This window comes from Fukomys damarensis, unplaced genomic scaffold (assembly GCF_012274545.1).
Source record: "Fukomys damarensis isolate Sample0158 unplaced genomic scaffold, DMR_v1.0_HiC HiC_scaffold_23, whole genome shotgun sequence".
In the NCBI taxonomy this organism is placed as follows: Eukaryota; Metazoa; Chordata; class Mammalia; order Rodentia; family Bathyergidae; genus Fukomys; species Fukomys damarensis.
The window spans coordinates 49,997,683-50,010,401 of NW_022900935.1; the positions used below are offsets into that span (position 1 = coordinate 49,997,683).

General features: G+C 46.9%; 1 protein-coding gene across 1 annotated transcript in view; it reads right to left on the reverse strand.

Annotated features, from left to right (window-relative positions):
• Nucleotides 1-12,719, reverse strand: part of Ern1 (endoplasmic reticulum to nucleus signaling 1) — a 70,536-nt gene that overhangs the window by 19,567 nt on the left and 38,250 nt on the right. The window contains exons 6-11 of the mRNA XM_010616761.2: nucleotides 11,167-11,289; nucleotides 7,439-7,540; nucleotides 6,393-6,654; nucleotides 5,162-5,240; nucleotides 3,871-4,036; nucleotides 88-206 (exon numbers count right to left, since the gene is read on the reverse strand). Coding sequence (XP_010615063.1) covers nucleotides 88-206; nucleotides 3,871-4,036; nucleotides 5,162-5,240; nucleotides 6,393-6,654; nucleotides 7,439-7,540; nucleotides 11,167-11,289 — 851 coding nt within the window. The remainder of the gene's footprint in view (nucleotides 1-87; nucleotides 207-3,870; nucleotides 4,037-5,161; nucleotides 5,241-6,392; nucleotides 6,655-7,438; nucleotides 7,541-11,166; nucleotides 11,290-12,719) is intronic.

The window sequence follows — 12,719 nt, forward strand, 5'->3', positions numbered from 1 at the left end:
GTTCTCTACTGCGAGGGCAAAGTCTACTACTATAACCCCAACACCCCTGAATGAGCCAGCAGCCGGTGAGTTCGCGTCCTAACTCACTTCCTCAAAGCTCTTTTTCTCCGAGTCAGCAGGAATCACATTTCCCCGATGTTTGGGCAGATTGTTGGGAAATCTCTCCAGCATCTTGGTAGATGCAGACAGTGGGGTTTCATGGTGTCCTATAAGAGGAAACAAATCTTTAGTGAGAACGGTTTCCTGAGCAGTGATAACGCTCAACACTAAACTACTCGCTAGCTAGTGGGGGTCCACAGGCAAAATCTCACAGCGATGAAGTTAGAGGAAACGAGAGATGGGTACTAGAAGATGCCATCAAAGCAAAAATCAGATTACTCAGTGGCAGAAGACTCACAGTGCGGACAGAGAAATGTTCTTATCACAAGGGGGATCAGGATATTTGGGGTGCATTCAAAGCAAGGCCCATGTGGGTGCCTGTGTTCCACTCATCGGTGAGGCATTCTGTCCGTCCAAGTCCAATGTTGTCCTTTCAGTGCTTTTCCCAGACGTACCACTGCCAAGGCTCCCGGACTCCCTTAGCGTCTCAGTTACTCAGGTGCACTCTAGTCCTCCTTTTATCTACATGTAAGCTTCTACCTGATGAAGTGGTGAATTACTCATAAGAAACAAGAGAAGTATCTGCTAGATGAACAGGGGGGAAGGGGAGAAGCCTGTGGCTGGCTCTTAAGTCTTTACTCACTGCTCTCTACATAACTACTTTATGAGTATCTGGTATTTGTTACACACAGATGGAGCATTCATCGGGCGCAAATTACCATAAGAAACAGAAAGGTGATTAAAATCAGGATCTGGGATTTCACATGTGTTGATAATCTGTTTAGCTCTAAAATTAAGTCACTCCAACCAGACATCATGGCCTACAATCCCAGCACTCAGAGGCTGAGGCAAGAGGATTGTGAGTTTGAGGCCAGCCTGGGCTATACAATGAATTCAAGGCCAGCCTGAACTCCACAGTGAGAGCCTTTCTAGAAACAAACAAATTTAAAAAAAAATCAAGTGACTCCAAATGCAGCCCAAAGAGTCAGGTCACCGTTCCACCCAAGACTGTCGGCAGCTGGGCAGGCTTTCCTTTCTGTTCTCTCCCTGGGATCAGACCTCACTCCAATTCAGGTCTTGCTCTCCTTAGGATCCTCCCCTTGTTCTCCCAAACCTATCAGACTGCATGGTGCTGTGCAAAGATAAAAACCAACAGTAACTAGTCCAAGGTAATTTCTTAGTCTGGAAAGCCCTTTCATCCCCCATCTTTAGGTCGATTCTCTACCTACAGCAGAACATCATCATCCTTGGAGGGAATCCCACTTTTTGTTTTAAACTTCCTCAAGTTTTCCCTTGCCCACCAAGGAGCCCCAAGATACACTGTGCGCAGGAGCAGGGTTCCCGTGTGGTGGCCACTTCAGACGCCTGACTGAGACTTGCTGGTGGATCAGAAGGTAAAACATGAACAACCTCAGGAGACAAGAGACCCACCCTAGGAGAAGTGAGGTGGTCCTTCTACATGCCACCCTGTGCTGCGTTTCCCTCCTGCCCTTCTCCCAAATGCCAACTCTTAGTAGGCCCTGTGTCCTGCTTGTCTGCAGGGCACATACCAAGAAAGAGACTGTTATGCTGGTCACAACCTAAACCTCCCTGCCCTCCTGTAGTTCTGTATAAACAGTCTTTTCCTGCAGCTGGTCTTCAGTAGTATTTCACTCCTCACCTGACCAACCACCCTATAAATTGAATCATGAAGTCCCTGATGTTTTTGTACAAACAGTACCTGGTCTTTGTGATTTACTTATCAGCATCAATGGAGTCAGACTCCAGAGCAAAAATCACAGAGCCAGGTCTTGCCCTGGACCTCCTGCATCAGGTCTTCCAGGGGCAGTGAGTGTTTTCTTGACAAAGCTCTGGGTGATGCTGAGAGCATCCCAAGTAAGGGTCACTGGTTGTGGGCAACTATAGACATACCCCTCGGGCTCACGGGACCCAATTTATCCTACAGATGAATGTGAATGTGGGATATCTTTAATATATTCCATCAAAAAAATCAAAGAGCTGGAAATGTATCTCAGCGGTACAGCACCTGCCTGGTAGATGTAAGGCTCTGAGTTCAATTCCCAGCATCCCCACCCCCAAAATCAAAGAACACATTTGGACATAAATAGGCATGTGGGCATAACCTGCAGTTCTAGTCTATAAGAAGATTGTCAAGTATTCAAAAATGACTCACTATGGAGTTCCTCAAAGCACCTCACAATCGTGGGATCCTTACTTAGCTACTTCATACTTCGTTAGGTTTCCCAATTCTTTTATTTGGACAACTTGTCTGTTTTTTTAAAGAGATCTCAGTTTACAAATTATCTGTGGAGATTTCTCCCCTGTATCTTTTTATTCTCTTCCACATGTCCTTAGTGTCACACCTCATGGGCGTGTAGTTTATATATCCCTTAACTGGCACATAAAACTGAGTGACCTTGTAAATTTAATGGCCTCTGCTCAATTAGCTATGTTTTCCTCACCATAGGCCCATTGGTGCATGCTTCCTAAACTACCCCTGTAAAAAAAACAAAAACAAAAACAAACAAAGAAAATTCTTTTGTCATCTCCTTTACTTATTATTTAGTAAAAATAATAACCATGATAAAAATGGCTACAGGGAATCATCAGAACAAAGAACAGGCTCTGGACAACTACAAGAGGATTGATCAGAACCCAAGCATACCAGGTTTCCCTCTGCGGCTCCTGAGTACACACATCCCCACCCAGACCCACTGCCTGGCAGGTCCTGCTGCTTCCTGGGCCCTCACAGTCCAGCTCACTGCATCCCCAGCTGTGACATCTTTCTGCAGGCACCCAGAGGAAGAGAATGAGAAGAAGCCTTATTAGCCTCAGAGCCCTCTGGCGACCCTGCCAACCTCCCCTGCCCCTACCCCTAGGACTCATCTCCACCTCTCCCCAACTCTTGGTGGGGAGGTAGTAGAATCAGTGTGTGTGTGTGTGTGTGTGTGTGTGTACACACTCATGTGCCCTTTGGGACAGGGCAGATAAAGGGCACATTAGATTCAAGAAAACTCCCTGCTGCTCTAATTGGGACACTGGCCAGGGACACAGTACCTCTCACCTCTGCCTTCATTTGTCACGCTTACTGCCTTTGGGTCGTCTCAACCTCTCAGTGCTCTGACACAGCTGAAAGAATGTCCAATTCAACCTCAGGGCCAACAATGACGGTAGCAACAATGGGAAGAGAAAGGGAAAGGGGAGGAAGGGTGAGCTCAAGGGTGGAGCATGTGCTTAACACGAAAAAAGGCAAAAGGAAGGAGGGGCGGGGAGGGAAAGGGGGAGGAGGAGAGCCCTCCTCTCTCACACCATATACACCGAGGACCACGCTGCCTGAACCCAGAGTAGCCCCTGACTCCATCACTCAACCCTCTCCCTTCCTTAGCCTCTCACCCACGTGAACCCTAAGCCAATCTTCCACAAGAACTGCCTCAGTTTTCCTAGTTATAAAATCAAAGTAACAAGGGTATCTACCTCACACAGTCACTCTGAAGAATGGGCAGACATTCTCAAGTCAGAAAATTACACTTTGTCACTGTGTAACCGAGAACATTAAACAATTTTTGAGAACTGACTCACAACCCAGCTACCCTGTTTTTCTGTTTGTTTGTTTTTGTTTTTGGGGGCAGGGGGATAGAAATGTTCCAAGATCTAAACAACCACCTCGAAGTGAACGGAGCACTACACTTGGAATCAACAGCAGCAGTAAACCAGCAAGGCCTCTTTCGCCCACCAGGAGGCAGCAAGCCACCACAAGAGATCAGCGCTTACCTATCAGGAGCCAGTAATTCCTCAAGTAATTGAATTTGCTCTTCCCTTTGAGTCCAGGGTCAAACTTGAGGTCTGTGCTGGGTGTGATCACACACTCTCCTTTGTCCCCAATGGTGACACCATCCGTCTGGGGGCCTTCCAGCAAAGGAAGAGTGCTGCCTCGGGGCTGTGGAGACAGGGCGAGGTGAGCCTGGAGCCCTCAGATTCCCCAGGTCTTGCAGCGCCCCCCCAGCCACCACCCTGAGCCCAGAAGGAGCCCCATGGCTTCAGCTGAGTGGATTTTAGTGTGGGGCCAGGCCATGCCAGTCAGAGCAAGATACCAAGGCTCCAGGTCTGGGAAAACTCTGCCCTTAGGACCTGACAATGCTCCACTGACATCTTTTCAGGTTCTTACATGTGGATACTAGGAACTTGGGAGGGACTCCGAGAAAAACAGCCCTTAGGAGAAGCAGATCTAAGTGAAGGAGAATAGGTGCATACCTCTCAGACACAAAGGAGGCAATCAGCAGGGTGAGACAAACTCCAGCTAGGGGCCCACAGCAGGAGCTGACAGAGGCAGACATGGCCTGCTGCTGCTGCTGCAGAAGGGCGGCCAGGCAGCTCCCTGAGGAGACCTGAGATAACCTCAGAGCCCAATCATACTGGAGGGCCAGGATGAGTGGCCAGGGTCAGAAGGCTCAGACACAGAGACAGTGGTGCTCAAGAAAGGCTGGCCAGGACCAGGTGGGGGTTGGGAAGGCACAAAGCCTGGAAGGGAATCTGAAGAGGGAAAGGAAGAAGGAAGGGCATTCCAAGTGTGAAACCAGTCCCAACTGAGGCTCAGAAGAAAGCACAACAGGGAACCTTTGGGAATCAGGAAGATGTGCTTGGCTAGGCTGTGGGGCTGTCACACACAAACTGACAGCGTTGTGGGAGGACACCGTGTAGGCTGTCTTGACGAGGCCTGGACACCACTTGGGAAGTTTAGACTGAACACAAAAGTAACAGAGCCAACTGGGGCTTCCTGGGTTTAGAATGTGGTTTCTAAAGAATCCAGCATGTGCAGAGGCCATTCCTGAGACTTGCAGCTCTGTTTCGAATTCTTAACCAGAGGGATATTCACAGATAGCTCTGGGTCCTTTGTTTTTGTTTTTCTGAGGTCTCACCAAGCAGTTCAGGCTGGCCTCGACCTCGCAGCAGTCCTGCCTCAGCCTCCCGAGTGCTATGATTCCAGGCCTGTGCCACCACACCCAGCTCAGGTCACTCTTCACTAAAATAGAGACAGCTGTGGCCCCACAGTGAACTCACTCACCACAACGACGACCCCCTCGTGCACCATGGAGGGGGAGGCGTAGAGGCTGGTGGAGTACTTCCCGACATACAGAGTAGGCCTGGAGAGAGGAGACACCCATGTTCCTGTCATTTCATGTCCAGATCCCATAAAGGGGGCCTTTGGGAGAATAAAATCAGAGCCCCAGATACCAGCCCCAGCAGCCGCCTTATTAGCCCAGGCACGGAGCAAAATAGTAGGGTGTGAGACAGGGCACTGCTGGGAAACAGGACGCCAGGACTGTGGGCCTCAGCTCCACTCACCACTTAGGGAAATTTGGACCAACCACCTAAGGGCAAGCCTCAGTTTTCTTGTCTGCAGAATGCCAGGGCCAGACTGGCCTATGGAAAGGATTATATCCAATGACTAGCCAGAAGACGAACGCTTAACACCCACTGCCAAAGCCTCATAATGGCCGTGACCAGCACATTGAACACCTACACCCAGATCACTATCACTGTGCCTTGTGCTTTCAAGGACTAGAGGCTCTGTAAAGGCCCCAAGGAACATTCAATCACAAAAGGGATGCAAAGGAAATTATAAACCCGGAAATTCCCATCCCACAGCCTGTGGTCTGTCCCTGCCTAAGACCTCTCTCGGGGTATGGGTGCGGGTCATGCTATGCTGCCAGCAGGAGAACAGGGGGAGCTGCACCTCCAGACCCTCCGGTTACTATTGTCAAAAGCCCTTATCAGGTAGGTCTTCCACTAAGCTACCTAAACCACTCTCAACAAACACCTTCCAACTAAGTGCTGGCTTACGATTCAGCAACATTTTCATATACATTATCTTACTTGACCTTCCCTATAAAGTAGGAAACTGAGGCTTGACATAGCTAAGTGTCTTAGTGACAGACTGTTAGTAGGTAGGGACTGAGAATACAAGCCTGTTGAGTGTTGGATATGAACATTCATAAAAATTTAGAAAACACATAAAGTGAAAAAGATAAATCTCTATAAGAGATACACCCAAATTATACTGTAGTTATACTAGCAGTCTCTTTCCTATCCCATAATTTTTATTTGATTCTCAAGAACTCTGAAGCATCAAAGGGCACCCCCAGTTCTTACGCTGTTATACTCCTGTCCTCAGAGTTGTCTGCCTGACCCCTGGCCTCCACCAGGGCAGGGCATGCTATGCTGCAGCAGAGGCAGAATGACAGTGTCCCCGCTACCCCTAGCTGCCCTCTTCCACCTCGAGTTTCCCAACTCACGTCAGCTTGCTCTTGGCCTCGGTCTCCTTGGGAAATGGGTACTTCCACTTGGTGATGCGGCCCACCTCCCCAGGCATGAAGGTCAGGTAGCGTAGGGTCTCCACAGCAACGTTGATGTGCATCACCTTCCTCAGACCCTCCCTCTGCCAGACATAGAAGGCCACTACCGGGGAGGCATAGTTTTGAATCCACAGGACGTCCCCAGACTCACTGTCCACAGTCACCACCAGCCCATCACCATTGGACACGAAGTGGGACATCTCTAAGCATCAAACAACAAAGCACGTCAATACTCGCCACATCCTGCAACCACATCCTCTACTCTTAGCAAGCTGTATTAACCTGCCTAGAGGGGACAAGATTTCCAGAATGTTCTCAGGATTATTTCACCAGTTCCACTGAACTTGTCCCGGGTCCCCAATATCAAGTCACTGAAGAGAAGGGAGGACAGGAGGAGAAGTAAAAAGATTATGATGTGTTATGTACACATACCAACTCCCCACAATGAATTGTAATCATTACGTACTGAAAACATGTACTAATAAAAGAAATGTTAATGACTCAAAAAAGTCACATCTTTGTTCATGTGACTCACAAAGGAGCAATCAGAAATCGATGAAAATATTCCAGGTACTGGACTAGACAAGGCAGAATTGGACTTTCAGATACCAATGTTAAGATGACAAAATTGGCTTTCTCAGTTATCATTTGAGCTGGGGAAATGCTGACTAAAGAAATAACTAGAAATAACTAAGGAGCCACCTTCAGAGTGGACTTCTCCGTCACATGCAGGTTTACACTAAATTTCTTCTGTGACACGCAGGACTCAGTACGGTATCCCCCTCAAATGCACCACGATTTTACTTCAGTTTCCCTTGAAATTCTCACCCAGGATTCTGGCACACTGACTATCGGAAGTATTTACTTTCGCCTGTGGAAAGTCCACATGATGAAGGTGTCTTCAAAGAAAATCCTGCTCTGCAATAACTGTTTCCCACAGATGGAAGGGGCCACGCCGGCCTTGTGAGCCCACTGTGAGCACTTACTGTAGTCCCCATCATCCTCAGGCAGTGAGGCTGCGTAGTCAAAGTAGGTGGCATTCCAGCGGAGCTCTCGGGTTTTGGTGTCATACATGGTGATAGTGTATTCTGAAGGATACAGACGAGCCCATTACCACAGAGGGGCCATGGCACCTGCTGAACTTCCCTAGTTACAACAAACAAGTTCTCCCTAAATTGCATGTTAAAAGTCCAGGCTATCCACATCAGATGTGAAAGGCCACCGAGAACTGCAAGCCCAGACGTGAGTGAACCTGGCCAGCAGCATGTGGAGCAGAGACGAGTCACCCTCTTCCTGCACCCGGAACTCACAGCTCACAGAATCACGGCAGTGTAACCCCTGTCTTAGCCACTAATTTGGGGAGTGGTTTATTATATGGCAGTAGAAGGGTGACATTAAAACTCAGTACCTAGAAGTGGGATGGTGCCGTAACAAAAACCTAAGAACTGTAGCACTCTGTGACCAGAAAGAAACTGGAAAGGTGACAAGGAGGCTGTGAGTGGAGGTCTGAAAGAGCAGGAGGAAATTACCATTAGAAGCTGAAACAGGGTGACACAGCTTGAGGTCATGTAGTGCTTCTATTAACCTGGAATACAGGAAAAGTAATGACTAGAGGATCCGGCTAAGGAGCTTCCCAGGCAGAAAGCAGAAAATGCCAAAGCCAATGAAGAAATCACTCAGCTTTCAAGCAGAATACAGAGGAACTACAGAGGGTCCAAGACTGATTCTCCAGCTAAGCAAGATTCTCCATATAGAACATTGCTTTAGAACAAAGATAAAATCCAGAGCACTAGGAGTGAAAAACTGGCCTCAGGTCAGGGTCAAGATCACCCAGGGTGAGACTGTATCAGACCCTTCTTTGAGACCTCAGAAAGACAATAGTATAGTACCTCCTAGAGCTCTCAATGGCAGGCATACCTTAGGTTTGCTACCCCTGTCCCAGAACCTGTGCTAGGTAAGAGGAACCATTAGAGGCCGGGGATTTAGCTCAGTGTTTCCGCCGCCTGCTTTGCAATCACAAGGTCCTGAGTTTGATCTCCGGTACCAAACAAAAAGAACCATAAGAGCGCTGGCCCACAGCACTTTCACATTCTAAAGCAGACTTGTGTGGGTAGAGCTTTTATCTAATGGCATAGACAGTAATTCAATATGTGGGAACCCACAAAAATTTTAAAGGTGTAGTATCAATATGGGCTACAATGACCAGAGATAGTAAAAATGGAAACAAAAAAGACTAAATCCTCTACTTTCAATAAACAGAGGACTGAGAAAACTACAAAATTGCCATTTCTTATGGTAAAGAGGATTTCTCAGAGGACAAAACCAAGAGCCACCAAAAACAATATATCAGGGGACAAATCCTGGAGGGTAAAACTGGGCCTTAATCAAAGAATATTCCTGTCCCCCGGGGAGGGGAACCTAAAAATATGTGCCTGGACAGCTTTCAGAATTACTAAGGTCCAGTATCTGATACGCGCTGCTCTTCCCTTCCCTGTTTGAACGGAACCGCTGACTCCAGCTCCAGTCTCACCACTGCACGTCTGATGGGGACAGGGGTGACTCATCTTTCATTCTCATGTCTCCCCTCCAGCCTGATACAGATCCCGAGGAGCTGGACTTGGAGACTATGTCATGGCCGGACCCGGGGAGTCTTGGGAGGAGGTGAATATGTCTGTATGCGAAACAGCTGAAAGCTACTACAGCCAGAGGTAAGGCTGTGGCACCGTCTAAAAAGATCACCAACAACAACTCCTCCCTAAGTCAGCCTTTCCATCTGGAGGCCGAGTTGGTTTCTCTACCCTTGGCTCTGGGCCAGCCTCAGAACTTCAGTGGAAGCAAGGATCTGGGACTTCTGAGCTCAAGACTTCTGAGGCATTCTAACATCCACGTCACTAACAGGGTACCCAGCTGTCATGTTAAGAAGTCCAGATCATCTGTGAGGGAAAAGGTCACGTGGAGGTGAACCAAGGTCCCAGATAGGAGTGTGCCCAGCATGCAGCATAGAGATGATCTGTCCTTGCTGAATTCCTTCCCCACAGAATCAAGAACAATTAAATGGCTGCGGTATTAAAGCACTATGTTAAGTGGTTTTTTATGCAGTAATAGATAAGGAAACAATAGTTTGTGCACCTATGCACACAGATCCCACCTAATGCCCCAATTCTACCTGAGAACCAAACAATTTTTATATCCAGTTGAAGCTGGAACCACTGTTAAGATTTTATTCAATGGAAAAGGTAAACAAAGCTGGGCATAGTGGCATGTGCCTGCAATCCCAGCACTCAAGAGGCCAAGGGAGGAGGTTCACCATGAACTTGAGGCCAGCATGGGCTACAGAGTGAGTTCAAGGCCAGCCTGCTAAACTGCAATGCAGTATGTTATCAGAGAGAGAGAGAGAGAGAGAGAACACACAAATCCTAAGCAATCACGAGAGAGGAGAGGGGGAGAGAGAGGAAGAGAGAGAACACACAGAGAGAGAGAGAGAGAGAGAGAGAGAGAGAGAGAGAGAGAGAGAGAGAGAGACACAAACCCTAAGCAATCACAACAGCTGATTTTTCCAGGGGAAGATGGAGAGTTCTGCAGTGTAAGACCTTCCTTCCAGGAGCAGGAGAGGACGGGGCCTTTCTAATCTGCAGAAAGGCAGTTGTCCACTGCATCTGAAGGAAAGTTCTGTCTCTGTACAGCTGTGGCTACCTGAATGGTTAGACCAAATTTAGGACTTAATTGTGACGAATTTAATCCTATGTTTTTTTAAAACTAGGTTTGGCTTTATGTACATATAAATCTTACTGACGTATGATCATCCTACATATTTATAGGAGCCTGGGTCTTTTGGTATAATTTTCTTCTTCTAAATATTTTCTGGCTTCCGCTTTTAGCTTTAATTTGTATTTTACAATTTTTATGGCAAACCCGACACACACAAATGGGTAAGGCATATTTCCACAGCAAAGAGGCACACCCATTCACTTGTTCAAACATCTGAGCACCTCCTGTATGTCAGGTAATATGTCCAGCGTAGAAAACAAAGACTTCCCTAGGGGAATGCATATGTGAGTAGAGGAGGCAGAAAACAGGCACATCAAATTTATAAATGCGTAGTGACAAGTGTTAAGAAGAAGGTGGCTGAAAAGAGAGGCAACAGAAAATGGCATGCTATTCATGCCTGTACAGGGACAGCGACGGGCACTGAGATGGCACCACAACAGGCTTACCAGCTGCTACAGGTGCCCCAGGGATGGAAAAGCTGAACCAAGCATCCCTGGGCAGGGAAGGGGCTTTGAAGCTAGGAAGGGACTCCACAGAGAAGGACATTTTTTTTAGCAGAGTTGTGAAAGAAGAGAGGATATTTTCTAGACAGGCAAAACCAGAGATACCTTGTATAGATGAACAACCTACAAGTCTGTAAAGGGAGCACAGCAGGTATCCCACCCCAGCTGGAAAAAGTTAGTGAGGGAAACAGGGAAGGATGAGAAAGAGAAAAGTAGCAGCTGCACCCAGGGGCTCTGTAGACTATGGGGCGGTTTGAACTGCATCCCTTGGGCAATCGGGGTCACAGACGGGTCTTAGAAAGGGAGTTTCATCCTGTTTGGAGAAGACAGTCCTGGCAACCTTCTGGAGAATAATGCCAGAAACAGAGGCGAATAATAGAGGAGCTTTGTTCCATCCTCTTTGCAGCCTTTCAAGCAGGCTGTACATGAGGTTCATTTCTTACCTGTTCGCCCAAGATACAGAAGGGAGGTTGATGGGCAGAGACTATCTGCAAAGGCTGATGACAAAGTCTGCTGCTTCTCACCCGTCAGGAGGTCAATGACGTACCAAATATCCTGCTTTTTACCTGAAAGGTCACAGAACATCGACATTTACACCTATCCTCATGGGAAAACATAGTGCTGCCAAAGTAGCATTTCTAGCTGTTCAAGACATTCTCTGCGCTGAGAGGCCTAAAATAGGTAGGCTGCTGAAGACATTCTATGATTCTCTGAAGTGACAAAATAAATTGTAATGTTGAAACAACATCTTGGGCCACTAGACCTTATATTGTATAATTTAATGATGATATAAAATTTCTCCAAACATAATAAATTATAGCTTACTAAAAGCCTCCTAACTTTCAAAGTTGATTTCATTGCTTTGATGAGTGGCCTTAAATATGAAAAATCTTGACTTATATAAAGGGCAGTCCTTTTTCCCACAGACTAGGAGCTATGTAAATACAAAAATATACCCAGGGGTTCATCTCCCTGGTAACCACAATTCTTATTTCCCAATGTCCTTATTAATTAGCCCACATGTGATGGGAACCTATAGTTACCACTGATAACTATAATTAGCTAGTACCTGTGCTGGGTCAGTGGAGTTGGTTGTACCCTGATGTTAATGAAGCCGAAGTTATCTCAGCCTCTATACCCAGTCTGTAAGTGATTCCCAAGCAATAGATCATAACCCTTGTTTTAGGCAGCTGATTAAAAGATATAGACAGGTAGACAAGAAAAGTTGAACCATACTATAAGAAAACCCACAGCATATGTGACCATGGAATATACACCAGGACATCTGGGCCAAGACTGAGACAGTAGCATGGGCCTCTGATCTGAAGGTCAACTCAGTCACTGTGATGTGTGCATTTCTGTTTCGTGAGGCATGGCCCCTGGTTATTTGTATCATGCTAACTTACTAGAAAAATATCCTATAACCAAGACTCCTAAAAGCAGAATAGTGTGATACTGAGGCAGATCATGGGGCACTAAAATTTGCTAAAGCTATACTTCATTCTAACAGATGTAGCATCCATGCCAGTTCCATGTGCGTGCAACTTGCCCATGGATCATCTCGGTGATAAGATCTTAATTTTTTTTAAATGAAGACAAAATGAAATTATCACCAAGCAGCTCTTACCATAAATCCCTTCCATCTGGCATGATACACATCTGCTTACTTCAAGAACCATTACAGTTGGGCAACTACCACACTCTTAAATATGTTTAAGTCAATTAAGAGGACACACAAGTTCAATCCCTGGTACCAAAAAAAGAAGGAGCACCACACAAAGACGACAGAAACACAACACCTCACATTCTAAAGAAGTAAGGAATTGCTGGCAAGAGCTGGAAATCCAGACAGCAGTGACAGAGAAGGTCAGAAGAGGGTCAGATGGGCCTGGGGAATGGCCCACAGGACAGAGAGAGCCTCGTGGATTACTTTCTTTGAATCCCTAGGCTGGGCGTTCCCTAGTTTGAAGGGCTGGAAGAAAGCAAGAGTCCTAGT